The 20,259-nt window shown below is 50.4% G+C and overlaps 8 protein-coding genes across 8 annotated transcripts; all 8 read left to right on the plus strand.

Moving 5' to 3' along the window:
- The first annotated feature begins 1,108 nt into the window (after positions 1–1,108).
- On the plus strand, positions 1,109–4,020 carry BO87DRAFT_376125 (putative nucleoside diphosphatase (Ynd1)). Its single transcript, XM_025623215.1, has 4 exons — positions 1,109–1,468; positions 1,535–1,569; positions 1,626–1,746; positions 1,807–4,020. Exons 1-4 carry the CDS (start codon positions 1,429–1,431, stop codon positions 3,777–3,779), a joined length of 2,169 nt encoding a protein of 722 aa, XP_025480258.1. The 5' UTR covers positions 1,109–1,428; the 3' UTR covers positions 3,780–4,020.
- A 303-nt stretch (positions 4,021–4,323) lies between these two features.
- Positions 4,324–5,454, plus strand: lea1 (U2 snRNP complex subunit LEA1; the record flags this gene model as incomplete). The annotated part of the gene is made up of 4 exons (XM_025620415.1): positions 4,324–4,402; positions 4,493–4,533; positions 4,610–4,870; positions 4,955–5,454. The coding sequence occupies 4 exons, from the start codon at positions 4,324–4,326 to the stop codon at positions 5,333–5,335; spliced, it is 762 nt and encodes a 253-aa protein (XP_025480259.1). The 3' UTR covers positions 5,336–5,454.
- Positions 5,455–6,174: 720 nt separating this feature from the next.
- Positions 6,175–7,302, plus strand: BO87DRAFT_376128 (uncharacterized protein). The gene is made up of 2 exons (XM_025623216.1): positions 6,175–6,815; positions 6,914–7,302. Exons 1-2 carry the CDS (start codon positions 6,302–6,304, stop codon positions 7,156–7,158), a joined length of 759 nt encoding a protein of 252 aa, XP_025480260.1. The 5' UTR covers positions 6,175–6,301; the 3' UTR covers positions 7,159–7,302.
- Positions 7,303–7,632: 330 nt separating this feature from the next.
- BO87DRAFT_415551 (uncharacterized protein) lies at positions 7,633–8,944 on the plus strand (the record flags this gene model as incomplete). Its single annotated transcript, XM_025626697.1, has 3 exons — positions 7,633–7,815; positions 7,870–8,119; positions 8,170–8,944. 3 exons carry the CDS (start codon positions 7,633–7,635, stop codon positions 8,667–8,669), a joined length of 933 nt encoding a protein of 310 aa, XP_025480261.1. The 3' UTR covers positions 8,670–8,944.
- Positions 8,945–9,095: 151 nt separating this feature from the next.
- BO87DRAFT_376129 (uncharacterized protein) lies at positions 9,096–9,665 on the plus strand. The gene has a single exon (XM_025623217.1). The coding sequence runs from the start codon at positions 9,122–9,124 to the stop codon at positions 9,431–9,433; it is 312 nt and encodes a 103-aa protein (XP_025480262.1). The 5' UTR covers positions 9,096–9,121; the 3' UTR covers positions 9,434–9,665.
- Positions 9,666–10,472: 807 nt separating this feature from the next.
- Positions 10,473–12,329, plus strand: BO87DRAFT_376131 (uncharacterized protein). The gene has a single exon (XM_025623218.1). The coding sequence runs from the start codon at positions 10,960–10,962 to the stop codon at positions 11,962–11,964; it is 1,005 nt and encodes a 334-aa protein (XP_025480263.1). The 5' UTR covers positions 10,473–10,959; the 3' UTR covers positions 11,965–12,329.
- A 1,583-nt stretch (positions 12,330–13,912) lies between these two features.
- On the plus strand, positions 13,913–15,747 carry BO87DRAFT_406368 (FAD-dependent oxidoreductase). The gene is made up of 3 exons (XM_025625997.1): positions 13,913–14,514; positions 14,565–15,201; positions 15,265–15,747. The coding sequence occupies exons 1-3, from the start codon at positions 14,207–14,209 to the stop codon at positions 15,727–15,729; spliced, it is 1,410 nt and encodes a 469-aa protein (XP_025480264.1). The 5' UTR covers positions 13,913–14,206; the 3' UTR covers positions 15,730–15,747.
- Positions 15,748–16,151: 404 nt separating this feature from the next.
- BO87DRAFT_406369 (cation-translocating P-type ATPase) lies at positions 16,152–20,202 on the plus strand. The gene is made up of 10 exons (XM_025625998.1): positions 16,152–16,494; positions 16,553–16,626; positions 16,689–17,228; positions 17,278–17,548; positions 17,594–17,834; positions 17,892–18,286; positions 18,333–18,681; positions 18,731–19,317; positions 19,379–19,696; positions 19,767–20,202. Exons 1-10 carry the CDS (start codon positions 16,286–16,288, stop codon positions 20,065–20,067), a joined length of 3,285 nt encoding a protein of 1,094 aa, XP_025480265.1. The 5' UTR covers positions 16,152–16,285; the 3' UTR covers positions 20,068–20,202.
- Positions 20,203–20,259: the final 57 nt, after the last annotated feature.

The following is a 20,259-nucleotide window of genomic DNA, read 5'->3' on the forward strand; positions in this document are numbered from 1 at the left end:
CAAGATATTTCCTATTCTTCCAGTGATCTCCTCGATTATACTCTCCGCACGAGGGAAAGAGGACAATAACATGGCCGATATACTTCCAAGAAGTCTTGGCTTCCTTCATAAAGTGGGGTCGATCAAGTGGAGGCGGATTTCAGATTGATTTGATTCCCTGTCACATCATCCATGCCGACCTGCAGATGGATACAGAGTACCAAAAAAGCAGAACTTCATGAGATGCTATGGCAACGCAACGTGACTGAATAACATGTGATAGTTATAAGCCCAGCTGTTGTACAACCATTCTCTAAATCGGCAGATAGTACTCCATCATTGGCTCTGTAGAGAGCACAGAGACCTACTCTGTAAGCTACCCTGCATAATACGATGTTTTGAGGGTGCATGTATTCGCAATCCGACGGATGATCCCCTCGATTGCGTATGTCTTCCCTGCGGAGTAAACTTTCACGCGAATGGCAGGTCATTCACAAAGTGGTTGGTTGGTGTCGATCTCGGGGTCCAAGGACTCCAGTTCTACCCGCTGGGCTGGCACATCTGTCGTCACCCCAGAACATACACAACAACTTTGAATCAAGAAGGAGGGAGAGGAGAGAGAATGAGAGGATGGATGGCGGGGGAGGGAATCGCCGACCGAGCATCTCAGCCAATCATTGCAGAGGGATGGCGCAACAAGGCTGGCGAGCTTACGTCAAGCGGGCCGGGGTTGCATTCTTGGCTGGCCCCAGACCCTTTTTTACTTCTTTTCTTTCAATTTCTTTTTATTTATTCACGATGGATGCACTCTCTTGTTCTGCTTCAGTTTATAATGATGGAGATGTATTGAATGATCTATTGAATAAGTATGCAATAGGTACTCTTTATATTTGAATGATCAACGAGATTCTAATATTTCTGCAAAGCTAGGTGGACCGGCAGCTCATTTCATCTTTAAATTAATTCCAGCTGGACCCATTCCCAGACGGGATCGCATCTTCCCGACCTTGCCCGGTCGGGACTAACGGCAAGCCTTAGGCCAGCAGTTGGTCGCGTCAGCCAGCCGTTCCCGGCGAGAGGCAAGACGAGGCCTTATCTTTTCTTTTTCCCTCCCCTTCTCCTGCTTGCTACTATCCCCACCCTTTCCTCTCCTCCTTCTCCTTCCCCAGGCCTGCAGATTGGCTTTGGCTTCATTTTGACTTTGTTGTCGTTATCTTGCTGCTTCTCAGCAAGGCCATTCGTTTGACTTCTTCTCCGTCGTCTCCCGACATACGCTCTTCACCCTCACACTAGACCTTGTAATCAATTGTCCGCATCGTCGTCCCACCTCCCATACTACACTTCCAGCCCACGACTTCGCCCCCGTCCCACTCACACACCCATAATAAGCCTTGCACCCTTTCGCGGTTCCACTCAAGTTGTCATGGTTGGCGGTCTTGACTGCAATTAATGAACCTGCATCATTCTCTCAACATCCTCATGGGCAAACGTAAGCACCCGTCGCATAGTTCTTGATTCTCGCCTATATGGAGACTGACAGATATCTGGTTGATAGACCGATATGGAGTCGTTCTGGACGCGGGTTCGTCCGTAAGTAATACTGCGCCATATATATACCTCTGCGCCATCTCTAATCCCGGTGATAGGGAACTCGAGTCCACGTCTATCGCTGGTTGGACAATGCTGTCGCGCGGGAAAAGGGAAAGCATTTGCAGACATTGCCCGAAGTGAAAACGAAAAGCGACTGGACGAAGAAGATACATCCCGGTACGTCTGGTGGATGGCTGCGCTACGTCTCAGGTCAATACTAATGCCTTGATCCTATAGGAGTGTCGTCGTTTGCCGATAAACCGGAAGAAGTCGGTCCTGAACATCTGGCAGAACTCCTCGAACATGCGAAACAGATTGTCCCCGATGACGCCGTGAAGGATACCCCCATTTTTCTACTCGCGACTGCAGGAATGCGACTGCTTCCTGACGTACAGCGCAACCTCCTGCTCGAACAGATCTGCTCCTATGTCGGGTCGAACTCGGATTTCCTGCTTCCCGACTGCGGAGTTCATATTCAAGTCATTCCGGGTGTCACCGAGGGCTTGTACGGATGGGTCGCCACAAACTACTTGCTGGGAAGTTTCGACTCCCCAGGCACGCATGATCACGGCAAGGGACACCATACGTACGGCTTTCTGGACATGGGTGGTGCTTCTGCGCAGATCGCGTTTGCCCCAAATGCGACTGAGAGCGAGAAGCATGCGAACGATTTGACTCTCCTACGGCTGCGCAATGTTGATGGGTCGACCCAGGAACACAGGGTCTTTGTCACCTCATGGCTCGAATTCGGCGTCCACGAGGCGCGAAGGCGCTATCTGGAATCATTACAAGCGGCCAGCGCTATTGGAGACGTCAAGGAGCTTCCTGACCCGTGTCTGCCGTCTGGATTACGCACCACGATCGATGGCAAGCTTCTCGCGGCGGATGACATTGATGGAATGCATCTGCTAGGAACTGGCAAGTTCGATGAGTGTCTGCGACAAACATACCCGTTACTAGACAAAGACGCGCCTTGCCCCGACCAACCCTGTCTTCTGCACGGGATGCATGTTCCGGCTATCGACTTCGACGTCAACCATTTTGTCGGCATCAGCGAGTACTGGCACACGACTCACGAGGCGTTCGAAATGGGTCACAAGGACAAGGCCTACGACTTTGCCACCTACCAGGAGCGTGTGCGATCGTTCTGTTCGCAAGACTGGGCGACCGTAGAAAACGGTCTCGAAGCCCACCAGTGGGGAAAGAAGTTCGATCGGGAATCCGCCTCGGAGATTTGCTTCAAGGCCTCCTGGATCATGAACGTGTTGCATGATGGTATTGGGATTCCGCGCGTAGGACTAGAGGACATTGCGGGCTCGGGTCATAACGGAACCAAGGAGGTGCTGTCCCACGGCCAAAGCAAAGGCTATCTGGACTCCTTCCAGGCCGTGAACAAGATCGACTCTACCGAAGTCAGTTGGACCCTGGGCAAGATGGTCCTCTATGCCTCGTCTCAGGTTCCCTTGGAAACAGAAGAAGCACTTCCTGTCGGCTTTGGCAGCAATGTTGCCGGCGTTCCGAGCGATTTCCAGTACCCCAGCGTGGAGCTGCTGCCCAGTTCCGAAGGCATCCATGGCACAACGTGGCATGATGCGCTCCTCGAAGGGAGCTCGTCCCGCAGAGCCCCGGGCTTTGTCTTGTTTCTTCTCATCGTGATATTGGTGGCCTTCTTCCTTTGTGGACGAGGCCGTCGTCTGAAAGTCTACCACAAGATCAAGAACATCTTTGGTTGGGGTGGTCCGTCTCATCCGAACTACCCGAAGCGGAGGAGGATGTTTGGTGGCAAGCTCCCGTTCTTTGGTCCCAGAAGCCCTACTTATGAGCGCGTTCTCGAGGAAGGCGCTCAGGAATTCGATCTCGGTGCGAGCGGATCCAGCCGCAGCTCGTTTGACGGGGGACGTCCGTCTGAAGCCGATGCCGCCAGGTTTACGGCCCCTAAGCGGGCCTCCAGCTGGGGCAGTGGTAACACTACGCCCACCTTCAAATATGCATTAGACAATTCCTCATCCGGGACTATTGGCCTCGGAATTTCGGCTGGGTCAGGAGCCAACGCGATGGATCGACATGGGCTGGTCGTGAGGACCGAGAGCCGGGATCATCTGGCACCTTTGGCATTGGGGCCGACAACCAATGGACGCCGCTCCCGAGCAGGCAGTCCGTCGAGATCCCATCCCAAGTCACCACTCATGACCCCCCTAGCAGACGACTGATGCTGCTGTATGATTATGTTTATGTTGCCAATGTTGCATCACTCTGGCGTTTGGTTCTGTTTCATTCATGGCTTGCAGAAGGGATCTGCAAGTCCAGGTCGCTGCTTGAAGCCGGCGTATGACCGCATAATAGTCCTTTGCTTCTTGGTGCCATATTATCAGGGGCGTGCTCCGGAGTACATAGCTACTCTTTAACTTTTATTATATTAGACTATTGATGAGAGTCATAATCAACACAAATAAAGAAAATAATTTTAAAGTGCTCATCTTTACAGTGAATGCGTAAATCTATTATAGTGGAACTGCTCACGTGAGCCGCTCTGTGTAGCTGAACAGCGGCTCACCGCCCGGGCAAAATCAGCAGCAGCAGTGAAGATAGTCAAGATGCGCGACAGAGCTCCGTCTCAATCTCATCATCCCCGCTACTTCAATTGACCTTTTCCTCGATCTACTGTTCCCTCTACACCAGTCGCTTCCGCGCACCTTTCTTCTTCTTTGTGCATGATACCCCAATAGAACCCGTTCTCGAATACCACCCGCCACCATGCGATTGACCGTCGAACTCATCCAGAATTCCCTGTCGTACATCAACCCGCTCAAAGACCGCGAGCTAGATCTTCGAGGTGCGTTCCAGCCACCAGTCCTGAAAAGAACAGATACTACACTTTTGAGATGAGCTTGATTGATATCGGTTTTGTGTTTGAGTCGTATAGGGCACAAGATACCCGCTATTGAGAACTTGGGTATTGCCAAGGTAAGCACCACCTCATTTCTCTCCTGGAATATCTTTTCAGCGTTATGGTTGGTATGGAGGTTAACCAAATGTGTAGGACCAAGATGCAATCGACCTAACAGACAACGATATCACCTCCCTCGGAAACTTCCCCTTCTTCCCTCGTCTCCGCACCCTCCTCCTTGCGCGTAACCGAGTCAAGCAGATCCAGCCGACGATATCATCCTCGGTGCCGAATCTGAGCGCGCTGGTTTTGACGGCGAATAACATGAACGAGTTGGCGGATTTGGATCCGCTTAGGAATTTGGTTCAGTTGACGCATTTGGTGTTGTTGGAGAATCCTGTTACTAGGAAGGAGGTAAGCATGCCCTTCTTTTATTGCCTCTTCCTTTTCTGGTGAGATCAAAGCAAAACAAGTCTAATGTTATTGGTATCGGTATAGCACTACCGCTACTACGTCATCTGGCGCATCCCCAGCGTCCGCTTCCTCGACTACCAGAAAGTGAAAGACGCGGAGCGCGAAAAAGCCACCGAGTTGTTCGGCACATCTGAGGAGCCGTCCGCATTGGCGTCCAAGATCATGGGAATCAAATCTCGCACGTTCGATGTGCCTTCGGGTGCTGGGGGCGCGGATCGTGGAGCGCCCGCGGATAAGGCGGTGCGGGTGAAGTTGACGGAGAAGGAGAGGAAGAGGGTAGAGAAGATGATTCGCGAGGCGAAGAGTTTGCAGGAGATTTCGCGGTTGGAGAAGGAGTTGAATGAGGGGAGGATACCTGGGGGTGCATTGGATTATGCTGATAGTGATGAGGAGATGCAGACATAGATGCTGAGCATGGGTGCTTTGTTTCTGCCGGGATTGTTTGTGTATTATTGTGGTATATTTATCATGGTTTAGTGCTGAATGGAGGCACGGTGTTTGGTCAATAAAATTATTCCTTTTCCAACACCTTTTTCAGGAGTACCAGTTTTTGGTGTCAATGGTACAGTAGGGAACAGTACATTATCGAGTTATTTCCGGCCGTAACTAGGATTGTTCTCGATAGACACGAAGTAATACTACTAGTAGGAATTAGGCCCATTCCAGCAGTAGAGTGGAGGGACTTTTTTTAAGTTCAAGTAAGAACTGCTCCTCTCATCTTCAACAATACTAGTTCATCACTAGAGTCTTCCATCAATTTATATCTCCTTTCCCACTTCTACTACTAACTACACCAGTCCATCATCCTCTTCCAAAGCACTACATTGCCAATATTACTTTATAAATTACCAGTACTAAATTTATGCCTCATTCCACTACTATGCGTATACATGAGGTAAGTACTACTACTGTAGTAGTACTATATATATATATATTTATACTACCAGCTACCGCCAAGTTCGATTCCATGGACATGATACTTCTCACATTCCATACTACACAGCAAATGAGCAACATTTCCCAGTAAAAATATCAGAAGAGTATTTACTAAACCCAACTAATTACCCAATAATTATCCATCTCACACCTATCTCTACACCCACAACTCAAACACTACTTACCAAATCCCAACCCAACTAACCAACCAACTAACAGATCAGATAAGATAACAGCACGTGCCTACCGCCATCAACACACCACTCACCACACAACCTAACGTCATGCAATAGCTATCATCTACCCCCCTTCATCATCTCATCCCACTGACTCACTCACTCACTCACAACACCACCATCACACCCCCAATTAGTATCTACTCATTCATCTTAGTAAACAGTCCCACCAACACCACCCCAAAACCCCAAGTTGAAAATGCCCAAACCAGCCCCCTACCTCCCCCTCTTCACAACCCACCTAACCTCCTCCCCCACCTCCACCTCCATAACCCTCACCACGCTCTCCCTCCCCCCTCTCTCCCCAACGCCCCTCCCCCGCTCCCGCACCGTCGAATTCCGCGGCTTTTTTCCCACCCTAAACCTGCACCCCACGGCCATCCAATCCCTCAAAGACCAACACATAGGTCTGAACCCCGATATCTACGAGTCGGAGATGCTCGCCCTCACGACGGATAGGCGGATGGAGAAGGTGAAGGAATTGGAGAGCTCCGGGGGTGTGGTTGAAGCGGTGTTTTGGTTGAGGGAGGTGGGGAATATGTGGAGGGTTAGGGGGAGGGCATGTATTATTGGGGATGAGGAGGGGGAGGAGAAGGAAGTGGAGGGGAGGGCGTTCGTTGAGAAGGGATTGAGGAAGTTTAGGGAGGGGGAAGGGTGGAGTTGGGAGAGGCAGGTTGATATGTATTTTGCGAATCATTCGCCGGGGATGAGAGGTACGATTCTTTTCCATTTTCTTTCTTTTGTCTATGTGTTTTGGAGGGAGGTATGGGGTGGGATAAGGTGTATGGGTGCTGATGGGTAGTGACTGTAGGGACTTTCAAGAATCCACCTCCTGGTACACCCAGGAATCAGGATCCCGGACATCCGGAGTTGAAGCTGGGGCAGAAGGTGGAGGATCTCAAGGATAAGGTTGCGAGGGAGAATTTCAGGGTTGTGGTCATTCGGCCGGAGGAGGTCGAGAGGTTGGATGTTAATGATCCTTCGAATCCGATTAGGACGAGGTGGACGGCTGTGAGGGATGGGGAGGAGTGGGAGGAGGTGGATTTGTGGCCTTGATTTTGATACATAGTGTTATTCCTTGTTGTTGGATTTGGGTGCTATTTTTGTTGGGATGATAAAAGTGATGGATGAGGTTCATTGTAGATTACATTGAAGGTATCTTTGTACGCTGTATTAACAATGAGTAGATTGGAGTGTGATAAAGCCTGTCGTCTTTGAATGTAGCGATGAGATAAACCGAGGCATTATACTGTTTGTCTTCTTTGTTGCTTGTCCGAATAAAGCGGCGCGTTTTGTGGACATTTCCGAAGCGTTGTATCCTGAAACACACAATTAGCACAAAGAAGCACCGGCATCAAGACAACCTCGTTGTGTTTCATGCCGGGATCAATCTATAAATCGGCTATAGCCATCAGACATAATTATCCACTCTGTCCTACCGTTATAAATCATAGCTAAATCGACTTCCTCCCTGTATCAACATCCTCCGTGGTGTAACCCAAGAACAAACAACCCTCAAACCCCAACAGAATGTCTTCGTCCAGTGAAGGTGGTAGACTGATCTGCCCCGAGTGTCGAGGCTACTGCGACGTCTCAGACAACTGTCCCACGTGTACTGCCGCTGAATCAGTCATACTCAAAACGGAAATCTCCGACTCGCAGGACGACACTGCTTTGAAGATGGCTCCGTCTGCTGAAAATTCTCCCCAGCAGGTGGGTTACCCCTTGTTGGATTGCTGTGGAGCAGCGCTAACGATCGTTTGTTAGGCTAATTCCGAAGCTTCATCTGCCACAGCCAAGGCTCCTTCAGCTCCCGCGTCCCCTTCTGCTCCCCAATCACCCCCCGCTCAGCCTGCCCCTACTACCCCTCCAAAGAAAACTTCAAAGGCCACCAAGAAGACCAAGAAGATGGAATCTTCCAGCGATTCCAATAACAGCCCGAAGGAGAAGTTGACGCCGGCATGTGCTCCGTGCAAAAAAGCAAAGAGACGGTGCGTGCATCGCAGCGTTATTCCAGGTGGGTGCCATCAATATTCCGTATGACTTATTGTTGCTAAATTCGCATAGATGCGGAAGGACAAGGAGCTTCCCAGCCCTCCAAGAAGCGCAAGCAGACTGCTGAGCCAGGGGCCAACCCTAAGAGGGCCAAGAAGAATGATGGCGATGTCAGCGGCAACGAAACAGGATCTGAAGAGGGTCAGCGCATCAAGCTCAAGTTTAAGAATGTCGAGTTTAACACCGAAACAGGTGAATCGACACCAAAGAAACGAGGCAGGCCATCCAAGACATTGCCGGGCAATGCTGAAGCCGGGGCTCTACCTAGTATAGAAGAGGAAGACGACGAAGAAGAGGTCCCACAGAAGCGAGCCAAGGATAAGAATTATGGCTTTCCAAAAGATAGCCTCGTTGCGGCGTCAAGAGTGACGGCTTTCAAACACTTGGACCAGCAGCTACAAGACAAGATAGCAGACTGCGAGGACAAGTGGAAGGCGGCCAAGGATACCGTCGATGAAATCCGGTATATACTGAATAAATGGATAGCGCTTTGGGAACAAGGAAGGGCATGATGGTCGATAAGGATCATTGTTTCTGCATTCGTTTCAACCGGACCCGTCATGTGTTCTCTGTTCTTTATGGAGTTAACATGGGGCTTCTTGTTTATTGCTGGCCTTATTTGATTTTGGCGTTAGGAAGGCAGCTAGTGTCTGGCGTCATGGATTGGTTTGGATGCCAGAGCCTAGCCCGAGGGTTTATTCGGACTAAACAAGCTAGAGATGGGTAAAAACACCTCATGGTTTTAGTACGGGGTATTTTAGTGGAATAATAATGAAATGCATCAACATATTGCCTGACTTGCCACTGGCGGCGGCCGAGTGGTGTGCAGCGGGACAAACTCGCTGCACTGCTCCAAAGTACGTAGGGCGGGGGAAACCTCGCAATGCAATCAGCAGACCGGAATGACATGGTAGCCGAGTATCCTGTACACCGAAACCCAGGAATCATAGACGAACAAGTCATCATGCCCAGGACCGTTCTCCAGGATTATCTGGATCACAGCATAACATGTCCGAACAAAGCCAACCATGTTTGGTGGCTTCTGTCATCCCACGGCTCCGTGCGGGACGATCGGCGGTCCCGCAGCCCAATCCTACAAGGTGAGCAAGACATGGATGATGGGAGAAATCCTGGGCGGGTCGCGGCCTTGCAGTGGTCGAGGCAGCTGTCAGTCAAGGGCAGAATATCCTGGTCATTTCCGAGAGCTCTGACTCGTCTTGAGATCCCTGTCTGGCCGTGGGCACAGGCCGTTACGTGTCATGACTTTCTTGGGTAAAGTCGCCGTTAGCGAGTCTTGGATGGCCTTCGGCTTTGACCGGAGATTTCACATTCATTTCTTGCAGCTGCGACATTGGACAATGGCTTGATGCAGACCCATGTCGATGGTATGGTTGAGTCGTGGTGATTGATGGACTGATGATGATGGCTGGTCCCGGGGGTGGAAGTGGAAGGGGAGGTTCTTTGTGACGGGTGGTTTTTGTGTCGGCACGTGTTCTGCCCGAAATGTTGACTACATTACTTACAGTCATTGTGGATAAACTGCCACTGGACGTGTTTGAAATATATGGGGAGGAAAGCTTCCAGAATGCCATACACGGGGACTTCATTTCTGGAAGGCCTTGCTGGTGTCGGTCGGGTTTCATCTGTGACGGGAGCTCGTCTAGAGACAGTACTAGTTTCCTCCGAACTCAGCCTGACACTACTGCAGTGCTGCTCGTCCTTCCTGCTCCCCATTGACAATCACCTTAGGATGCTTATTATGATCTGGGTTTCCCCTCACGATGGTAAAGATACAGAGGATGAAAACACTCACCGCTGGTCTGGTGGTCTCTTAGCAAGGACTTAGTAAACCAGTTGGGGGGGTTTGCAACGAATATGTACTTTTAGTGTAGTCGCACAACACTCTTGGGTGTCTCGTAAGACAACCGGCCTGGAACCAATCCGGGGCCCCCGAACCATGACAAAGGAGAGGGAAGAGGGAGTGGAACCGGCCATGGGATTGCCCGAGTGGCCGGCACTGGCAGGGGGACCCCTGTCAATGGAAGCATATCGAGGAATCTTAATCATAATACCGAACATTGCTTACTACTTTGGCTCTAGTCCATACAACATACTGGTATGCATACTGGTAAATCTGGTATCCCCTGGTCATCGTCATGTGAAAGGGCGGGCTGAAATATTACGGTAATGCATCCTGCTGCATGGCTCAGACCCACGCTTCGGGCTTCACTTTCGGGGACGTCACTCTCCCTCGCAGTAATAGTAATAGTAATAGTATTCTTCCTCTTCTTCTTCGGTCCTGTCAGCTCCTTCACATCCAACTCACTTCTCCTTCCATTGCTTCTCTCTTCTGCCCTCCTTTCTTCCACCCCCCCCCCTTTCTTTTCACCTCCTGATCGTGGTTCAATCCCGTAGTGCCAGTCACCTCTGCCTTTCCATCGTTCATTCTACCTTCTTCTACCCCGGTATCTTATTTTCCTCCTCCCGCCCACTAGTTCGACACCGCTCTCGTGCGCAGTCCCCGATCCATGGAACAGTTGTAGGTTCCTGAATTCCTGCACCTTTGTCATCACCACCACCGCCCATCGGCCGTTCACGACTCCACGACGAAACGATTTCGCTACTTGTCAATAACCCAATCCGCCGCCAAATCAATTTTTATCACTTTTCCCTTGCTCGTGACCGAGACGGCTGAACTTCTAAAGTGGGCTTAGTGGACCACTAATCCACACACTTGAATTTCTGCCCGGAAGTACAAATCCGGCCTACAAAGCACATGTTGCTTTTCGCTTGAATCACATTATGCCCGCTCAAATGGACGCCCTGGGGGCCTTCACCCACCTTACGGAAAACATTCCCTCCTGGATCGATCGACTTGCAGAGTTATCTGCCCACACCGCCGCGAAACACGCAGAATACGCCGAGGCCTACAGAAGACATGTTACGGTGAGACCGCGCCGTCGCAAGAACAGCTCGGTCTGCTCCATTCAAACCGAGGACCTGCGCTCGTCGGCGCCCGAAACGGAAACTGGCCCTCAATCTTCTGCTGCGGAAACACATACCACCGTCACGACGCCTAATACCTCCCAACACCAAGCGAATGTGAACCCTCGTAAACGTGGTGCTGAAGATGCGCCTTCCATGGACGCCAGGGACAGGAACCCGCTTGTTAGTACGCGCAACAACCTCATTATCCACTATGACGGCCACACACAACACGTTTTGGAAGAAATGGTGCGCCACATTGGGACAGCTCGCAACAACATTCGGAAAGGCAGAATGTCGCAACTGCCATTGCCAGGGTACCGCAGCAAGATGCTGGACAGAAGCGCAAGGATGAATAGCCTAGCTCCTTCACTTTCACCCTCCGAGTCCGGCGAAGACGATGTGCTATCTAGCATCCGCAAAGCCCGCAATCGGGGTCCTCCGGTACCTCGCGCCCAGGACATGCCCAAAGAGTCTGCATTTGATATGGCGGAGAAGCAGCTGGAAGTGGTACACGGAGTGTGCGAGACGGCTGCATACCAGTTTCTCCGATCTGGAGACTGCTCGACGGAATTGACCAGTGTAGAAGGCAAATTTAAAAGCCTTTTAGACCTAGCTACGAATGAAGTCCGCCGTCTGAAGGCAGAACAGCCCGAGGAACCAACAGTCGAGGACGAGACGGAGGCATCCGCAGCCACGACCATTGAGGTTGACAGGCAATCTCTGACGAAGATGGATACCATTGAGGTGGATGATGATGCGCAGTCGGCGGAATCAATTGACTTGACGGCTTTCCGCGCTAATCGTCTTCGCCGGAGATGAGCCATGGCGACTGACATACAGCATAGCGGGCGCACTCCTTTAGCGTGACTGGATTGTATTCCCTTGAATTCTCATTCTACATAAGCGACGATACCACCGGGATACTCCTTTGTTTTGTTTCCATCCCCGTCTCTTCCTGAAGTTGCATTTTTTCTAGCCATTTATCATTGGTCATATCACATCTACAAGCGTGACTGTCATTAAAGCGCGTGGAGTTGGTTGGGGCATTTGTTTTAACTGGACTTTGATTTCTTTCATCCCTTCTTTGCTTTGCTGTTCAAAACACACATCTTTTTGTTTGCATAGTTGTCAATGGGTACATAAGTTATTCGACCACAAATCATCCACACGATATGGATTCATCAGATCATGTGTTTGATGCCAATAGCATCCAACCTGTGTAACCGGGTTGCCTTGTCCCTCACGGGCTCTCTAGTTTAGATACAATTAGTGGTTGCCCAGTCTAGTCCACCTAGTTAGTGGGAATCGTCACGGGAGTGACAGTACCATACCGGGCTCCATCTCTCGGGCTCCACTCTCATACAGACGGAGAAGGCGGATATCTGACATTCCTAAGGTTCCCCTTCGCTGCTGCCCGTGATTGGTCCATCGCTCCCTTTAGCGATGTTGTTGAACCCCGTCCAGCCATTTGAACCTGGAGCTGATCCAGTCCCGGCCCCGCCGCGATGGACCAGATTCCAGTGCGAATCCGGGAGGGATTGACAGCCGCGACCGGGTCGGAGCAATTTAGTTAACACTTCTCTTCTCCAACCACCAAGAGACCAGAGTCCAATGGGTTATTCCCTCGTCTCGCTGCCTTGTTGATGGATTTTTGTTCGCGGGGTTGTAAAAGTTGATTAAGGTGTGGGTATGGTATGTACTACTAGTATGGATGGATCCCCGTCCCGTCCGTCCCAGACAACTCTACATCCCCTCCCCTCCTTAATCTACTTTTTCTGCAGTGTTTATTTATGGGGTAAATTTCGCTGAAGACTGCTTAATCTACCCCAAATAGTTGTGAACGAGTACATACCCTAGATACATTATGCTTACTTATTCATTAATGATAAGCACAACTGTATACAGTATACTTGCATGCAAATCAGCAAAACTACACTACCAAGTGAGTGAATTTATCTCTACACCGAAATGCACCCACGGCATAGCCGAGGCACCGTCTCTCTCTCTCGGCTGCAACTTGCCCTCAACATAGTACTATTAGACGAGTCCATTACGGAGTACCACCACTACTACTACGTATCTGTATTTACTAAATAGATATTGTCTTTTGTCTTCCCAGCGGGCTGGCAGTTCCCGTAAGCCCGGTCACTCACACACACACTCACACATATTAAAAGCATTAGGCTTACACCCCCACCAGCTAACTAACTAAACTCACTTACCCGAGCCACCTCCCACACTTTTATCTACAGGGGTGTTGTGGACTCGTTTTGACATGGATGTTTAACGTTAATCCTGCCCGTATGACCACTAATATAATTAGTGGGCTAACTTTAACTGAGTCAGAATTATATTACTCGTTGGTGCTATCTTAATGGTCAGATAGGCGCGATGTGTCAGCTTCGTGTTATGCGAACTATGCCCTGGGTTTGGACTTGGTTGTAAGGTTGAGGCTACCTGGGGGGGTTGTCTATCGTTGGTTCGGTGTTCGGATGAGGATATTGAGGCATCGACTTCATGCCTATTATGGGACATGTGACGTTGCCTCCATTAACTATGGCGGCTGTTTGAATTCATATTGCCCTGAAATAGTAATTGACCATCGCCACATTGGAGAAATGCGATCAGACATGGATCTTATAGAAAAAAGGCCAGGGACCATGGCTCTGTTAGTGTATACTATAGGCCCAGGCTGACCACAGCATGTGCAGATTTCTGAGCTTACTATCTGCTCCCGCATCGATAGTCTTCTATTTTATGCTTCTAGCCGAGTAGCACAAACGGTCAGATGTGGCCACGACCTGACCATTTACCCGTCGTACCTGCCATTCCGTGGCCTGTGACCAGACTGAATGTCCCCATCAATAATACTAGTATACCAGCAGAGCTCCTTATTTGGAATAATCAGGCTCCTGATCCCAAGCCCAAGGATATTACTATGTCCACCTGATGACGCTTATCACTAATATGATCGACTATTATTATAATCATTCTTTCTTCGTCATGACCCTCTAGGTATTTGGCAAAATTCCTAGACCATGCCCTCCTCAGCATTGCGGCAATGTCTAAACCCAACAGTCAACGGCCGTTCCACGTTATCATTGTGGGTGCCTCAATCGCCGGCCTGACTCTCGCCCACTGTTTATCGAACACCGGAATCGAGCTCACCATTCTCGAAGCAAGGTCTGATACATATCCGGATGGTGCTGGGCTTGCCATCCTTCCGAATGGCGCCCGGATTCTTGATCAGTTGGGACTGTATCAAGACGTGCTGGACCAGGGTCAACGCATGGTATCGCACAGCACTTGGCTTGAAACCGGACACATCCTGCGACGAGTCGATGCGGGACGAAGTCGATCTTTCGGACGGTATGCGGCGACTATGTTTTTGAAAGAGAATGTGGACTGACTGCGGGTAGAATTAATTATCCTGTCCTTGTTATCACCAGACGGGCACTCCTAGGCATTTTATATACTCGCCTTCGGAGCAGTCGGCTGTTCTTCAATCGGCGAGTCGTCCGCATAGTGTCCTCCCCGGAAAATGTTACGGTGCACAGCGCGGATGGAATGAGTGTCTCAGGGGATCTGGTGGTTGGTGCGGACGGTGTTCATAGCATTGTGCGTGAGCAGATGTGGCATCATATCCGTGATACCAATGGGGCCGTTGCCAGCTCTCGCTGGTTTTCCGAGGTCCCCTTGACCGATTCCTTCGCTGGTGTTTTCGGTATCGCTCAGTCGATTCCCAGGCTGAAGAAAGGAGACGTCCATCGGACTTATGGACATGGCTGGTTAACGGTGATTATGGTGGGAGCGGACTCCAGAGTCTGCTGGTTCATGTCGATTGCGCGCACAATGATGCCAGTATTGATCCCGCGCCATACTTCCGACCGCGCTTATGTATCCAGGATCGTCGAGCCTTTTCTGAAGAAGCATGTCACTAGCGATGTCACCTTTGGTGAAGTCTTCAACCGCTCTGAATCATCTGTTGTGGCGTCACTGGAAGAGGGATTCCAAAACAGATGGTCCTGGGGCCGGTTTGTAGGAATAGGGGATGCGGTACACAAGGTAACCCGCACGCCTTGAATGCGTCTTGTTAGGGTAGTTGACAATGATGTACAGATGGCACCGAATATAGCAGAAGGGGCCAATTGCGCCATTGAATCCGCCGCATCGCTTGCGAACCATCTAGTTTTCTTCGCCCGCGGGTCCACTCCTTTGTATACGGAAGATCGACTCACTCCAATGTTGAAGGCTTGGGAAGATTCACGTAAGCGCAGAACCAGAGGTCTTTTTTTCATCTCACAGTGCGCGGTCCGCATAGAAGCGGCAACTAGCTGTGTGCTCAAGCTAAATCAAGTGTTTATTTCACACTTTCATGGAACGGGAATTGGCTTGCTCACTTCGATCACCTCGCGTACGGCACGAGTGGACTATCTTCCTTTACCACTGCCGCAACAGAGCAGTACGCAGCAAGTTCTAGAGAAAAGAGAACTCGAAAGTGGGTGGAGCTGGCGAATGATAATACTACCCCTCGCAACAGCGACCAGCTTGATGTTCTATGTTTTGCATGCCCTGGTTTTGTAGACAATGCATCAGCTTTCTCGGTCAAGGGTGGTCGATTTCTAAGAATGACAGGTTTTTATTATTCACTGCACAGTTATTCCCTCAGAAGCAAATCAAATAATCTAACAGGCAGCTACATTGTGTAGGCTAGAGTTACCAGAAGTGATCAGAGTGAGGGACTTTATGGCTGGTTGAGGGGTGAGGGTTAGTGCTAAACAGTAGTCCGCCGTCTTTGACACGCCTGAGGGATTTACCCAAGCCACTGATCTCAACCGCACTCCATACTCCGGTCCAAACTTCCTCAACCACTGGTTCTGGTAAAACCCGCAGGTGTCATCGGCCCTGGGGTTTCTATCAATCTGTCATGAGGCAAAGCTCGCATGGCATCCGCACAGACCTTGCGCGTGGTTGACAGTCCGAGCCTCCACTTCTAACTATAAAAGCTGGCGGGCACAGTGGGATTCCAAATTGTCGCACACCAAATATTCTTGCGTTCTATTCTGCTCTGTTCTGATCTTCGTCGCGTGGTGTCGTCTTCCCCTCAACCGGCTGAACTAAGCCCCTCTATTTCATCAAGATGGATGCGAAGTCAGGCGTGTCACTCAATGCCGAAGCGACTCGTCTCCGCTGGCAAGAAGGTGACGAAGAGAAAAATATAGCAGCCAGAAGAGACCCTATGCAGCTTTCGCGAACGACATCAGTGGCATCCAACAGCTCTGCTCGCAGTCGCGCACGAAGAGCGACCGTTGATCCTTCTCTTTCATTGCCAATTCATTATCGTACAGTGTCAGTGCTGCACTCGGTATTGATAAACGTTCATTGAACACTGACATTACCTGGATAGTTCATTCGATATCGATGAGGCGAGAGACCGTGAACGAGCGGAGGCTGCAAAGACTAAAAGCAATGTCGCGACCGGTACTACCTCCACTCAGTTACTGTTCCTTGTTGGGTTCTTCTTGTTGACAATCGCTTTCTAGATCTGTCGAATCTTGACTGGCACATGGTTTCGCCCGAGGAAATACAGAAGCGATGGCGTGTCGATATCTCTCAAGGCCTATCGCACGATCAGGTCCAGCAACGGGTCCATGAGTTTGGGAAGAACGCTCTGTCTCCGTTACCACATCAATGGTTCTGGCAGATCTTTGGCTATTTCTTCAAGGGCTTCGGGGGCATTCTACTGATCGGCTGTATACTCGTATTCATCTCTTGGAAGCCCTTAGGACAGCCTCCCGCTCCGGCAAACCTTGCTTTGGCCATTGTCCTGCTGGCTGTATTCTTCATTCAGGCAGGTTTCAACGCGTGGCAGGACTGGTCGTCCTCAAGGGTCATGGCTTCAATCACGGCAATGCTACCTGAGAGCTGTCTTGTTCTCCGTGACAGCGCTCTGGTGGTAGTCTCTGCCCCGGATATTGTCCCTGGAGACGTGGTGCATCTCAAAGCGGGAAACAAGCTACCTGCAGACGTGCGCTTGGTTGAGGTCTCCAATGACGTGTGCTTTGACCGATCTATCTTGACTGGTACGCTACTGTCTGAGGAGCAGGAAGCAGGAGCTAATGGATTATTTAGGCGAATCGCTGCCGGTCAACGGGACTGTCGATTCCACGGATGACAACTACTTTGAAACACACTGCATTGGACTTCAGGGAACGCATTGCGTCACTGGGAGTGCAGTCGGTGTCGTTGTCTCTACTGGAGACTCGACGGTCTTTGGTCGGATTGCTAAATTGACAAGCGAGCCCAAGAAAGGACTGACTACCCTCGAGAAGGAAGTCTTGCGCTTTGTACTGTTGATCGTCCTCATTATGCTCACGATGATTATCATCGTTATCATTGTTTGGTACGTGGTTTTCGATAGCACGATTCTTTCCACTAACTTCTACAGGGCTACATGGCTCCGAGTCGACCATCCGGGCTGGATTAACGTGCCAACGCTGATTGTCGACTGTGTCAGTGTTGCAATTGCTTTTATTCCGGAAGGGCTGCCAATCGCCTTGACTGCGAACCTTACTATCACCGCCAATCTCATGAGCAAGAACAAAATCCTGTGCAAGTCTTTGAAGACGGTCGAGACACTGGGTGCAGTTTCGGTGATTTGTTCCGACAAGACTGGAACTTTAACAAAGGTCTGCCCTACGCCATCCAGAGTCACAAGCACCTGTTAACTTGGTGCCTGGCTACAGAACAAAATGTTTGTTACCGATTGTGCTCTCTCAATGTCCCGTTTTAGCACAGAGCTAGCCAGAGACGAAATGGTGATCAAGGGAAGGAAAACTGGAATGCATCAGCTTCGTGGTATTGCCGGCCTCTGCAATGCAGCAGAGTTCGATGCCTCGTCTATGAACCAGCCCCTTCATGAGAGGGAAATCCACGGTGATGCAACTGACCAGGCCGTCTTGAGGTTCTCTGAAGGCCTTGGTTCTGTTGCAGAGTTGCGGCGCACTTGGCGGAAGACATACGAACTGGCGTTCAACAGCAAGAATAAGTTCATGACCAGAACGTTCAGTCTGGTTGAATCCGCGGGATTGAGTCTCGGAATGTCCGCAGCTGAATCAGCTCAGTTCAAGCGGAACGATACGTCAGTCCACCCCTTCTCTAGTCACTCCCCGTGCTAATCATCTCAGTCTCCTTACTATAAAGGGCGCACCCGACATTCTGATTGAGCGATGCACACAGATCGTAGACACAGATGGAAGCGTGCTGCCTCTGGACGGAAGAATACTGGCTGACATCAAATATGTCAAGGATCAGTGGTCCAGCGAAGGCAAACGCGTGATCCTGCTTGCACGTAAAGTCCTTCCAGCTTCAGATATCATGCCTCTTCCTTCGTCCAGAGAATTCGAATCCGAGGTGATGAACCATGCAAAAACGGGCTTGGTTCTTGTCGGCCTGGTAGGCATTGTTGATCCCCCGAGAGAGGAGATTCCAGACGTGGTCAGAACATTGAGGCGCGCAGGAGTCCGCATTTTCATGGTAAGATATTCCATCCGGAAGCTGAATTCTTTACTAACCATGCACATAGGTGACTGGTGATTATGGGCTCACTGCTCTAGCCATCGCCCGACAATGCGGTATCGTCACCACTCACGGTCCAGTCGACACTGCCTCGTCCTTGAAACGGCTCCCTGACTACGATGAAAAGCCACCTAGTACGCCATCTACCACCGCCATCACACTTAGCGGGGCTGAACTCATGAGCTTGAACGACCACCAGTGGGAACAGCTATGTCAGTACCAAGAGATCGTCTTCTGGCGCACCACTCCAGAGCAAAAACTGCGTATCGTCCGTGAATTCCGCGCTCGCGATGAAATTGTCGGCATGACCGGCGATGGAGTCAACGATGCACCATCCCTCAAAGCAGCAGACATCGGAATCGCTCTGGGAAGCGGCTCCGACATAGCCATCGAAGCATCAGACATGGTGTTGATGGAATCTTTCTCAGCCATCGTCGAAGCAGTGCAATACGGCCGCGTAGTTTTTGACAACCTAAAGAAAACCATCGTCTATCTTCTCCCAGCCGGTTCCTTCTCCGAGTTCTGGCCCGTGTTCACCAGCGTTGTATTCGGTCTTCCTCAAGTCCTCTCTTCTTTCCTAATGATAATCATCTGGTAAGCACCGCACCAACACATACCACCGCCATCCCCCCTACTCACATACACTCCTACCCAGTTGCTTCACCGACTGCGCCGCAGCAACCGTCCTCGCCTACGAAGCCCCCGAAGCCGACGTCCTCCTCCGCCCACCCCGCAAGCCGAAACAAAACCGTCTCGTGAACTGGAAACTAATCTTCCAAGCCTACGGCATCCTCGGCATGATCGAAACCATCGCCTCCTTCGCCATGGCCTTCTGGTACCTCGAGCGCAACGGAATCCCCTTCTCAGCCCTCTGGTTTAAATTCGGCGCAACCCCAAACAACATCGACAGCGACTGGCTCAATGCTCGACTCAACGAAGCAAGCTCCGTGTACTTTATCAACCTTGTAGTCATGTACGCATACCCTTCCCTTCCCTTCCCATCCAAAGGCACCCCCACACTAACAATAATCAAATGTAAACAGGCAATGGTTCAACCTCATGGCCGTCCGAACCAGACGTCTTTCCATCTTCTCCCACCCCCCAGCCTTCAACAAACAGACTCAGAATCTGCTTCTCTTCCCGGCGATATTATTCGCTTTGGCCATGGCCGTCTTCTGGTTGTATATCCCGCCGTTGCAGCGGGTGCTGGATACGAGTAGTGTTCCTGTGGAACATTATTTCCTGCCGGCGGCTTTTGGCCTCGGAATTCTTATTCTGGATGAATTGCGTAAGGCCGGGGTGAGGAGGTGGCCTGGTGGGGTGTTGGATCGGTTGGCTTGGTAGATATCTTAAGATAGACTAGGGGTAGATTTATTTGCTTTGCTTGTTTTGTGGAGGTTTTTGATACTGTAGATGTGGTTATGGATTTGTGGATGTTAGTTAGTGTAAGTAGTAAATAGTAATCTGATACCTCTTCTTTTCTTCTTCTTTCTACGGAGTCTACTCCGAACATTGCATAATGCATGCAGAATATAG

This window comes from Aspergillus neoniger (genome assembly GCF_003184625.1).
Source record: "Aspergillus neoniger CBS 115656 unplaced genomic scaffold BO87scaffold_14, whole genome shotgun sequence".
NCBI classification, from domain to species: domain Eukaryota; kingdom Fungi; phylum Ascomycota; class Eurotiomycetes; order Eurotiales; family Aspergillaceae; genus Aspergillus; species Aspergillus neoniger.

What these genes read in the sequence shown, in the direction of transcription:
- BO87DRAFT_376125 (XM_025623215.1), top strand. Translation starts at nt 1,429, where the DNA reads ATGAACCTGCATCATTCTCTCAACATCCTCATGGGCAAAC. An exon ending in TTCTGGACGCGGGTTCGTCC is followed by an intron (nt 1,570 to 1,625) that starts GTAAGTAATACT and finishes TCCCGGTGATAG; the next exon opens with GGAACTCGAGTCCACGTCTA. An exon ending in GACGAAGAAGATACATCCCG is followed by an intron (nt 1,747 to 1,806) that starts GTACGTCTGGTG and finishes TTGATCCTATAG; the next exon opens with GAGTGTCGTCGTTTGCCGAT.
- BO87DRAFT_376128 (XM_025623216.1), top strand. Translation starts at nt 6,302, where the DNA reads ATGCCCAAACCAGCCCCCTACCTCCCCCTCTTCACAACCCACCTAACC. An exon ending in TCATTCGCCGGGGATGAGAG is followed by an intron (nt 6,816 to 6,913) that starts GTACGATTCTTT and finishes TAGTGACTGTAG; the next exon opens with GGACTTTCAAGAATCCACCT.
- BO87DRAFT_376129 (XM_025623217.1), top strand. Translation starts at nt 9,122, where the DNA reads ATGCCCAGGACCGTTCTCCAGGATTATCTGGATCACAGCATAACATGT.
- BO87DRAFT_376131 (XM_025623218.1), top strand. Translation starts at nt 10,960, where the DNA reads ATGCCCGCTCAAATGGACGCCCTGGGGGCCTTCACCCACCTTACGGAA.
- BO87DRAFT_406368 (XM_025625997.1), top strand. Translation starts at nt 14,207, where the DNA reads ATGTCTAAACCCAACAGTCAACGGCCGTTCCACGTTATCATTGTGGGT. An exon ending in CGAAGTCGATCTTTCGGACG is followed by an intron (nt 14,515 to 14,564) that starts GTATGCGGCGAC and finishes GACTGCGGGTAG; the next exon opens with AATTAATTATCCTGTCCTTG. An exon ending in TTGTAGGAATAGGGGATGCG is followed by an intron (nt 15,202 to 15,264) that starts GTACACAAGGTA and finishes AATGATGTACAG; the next exon opens with ATGGCACCGAATATAGCAGA.
- BO87DRAFT_406369 (XM_025625998.1), top strand. Translation starts at nt 16,286, where the DNA reads ATGGATGCGAAGTCAGGCGTGTCACTCAATGCCGAAGCGACTCGTCTC. An exon ending in CCAATTCATTATCGTACAGT is followed by an intron (nt 16,495 to 16,552) that starts GTCAGTGCTGCA and finishes TTACCTGGATAG; the next exon opens with TTCATTCGATATCGATGAGG. An exon ending in TTCCTAATGATAATCATCTG is followed by an intron (nt 19,318 to 19,378) that starts GTAAGCACCGCA and finishes ACTCCTACCCAG; the next exon opens with TTGCTTCACCGACTGCGCCG.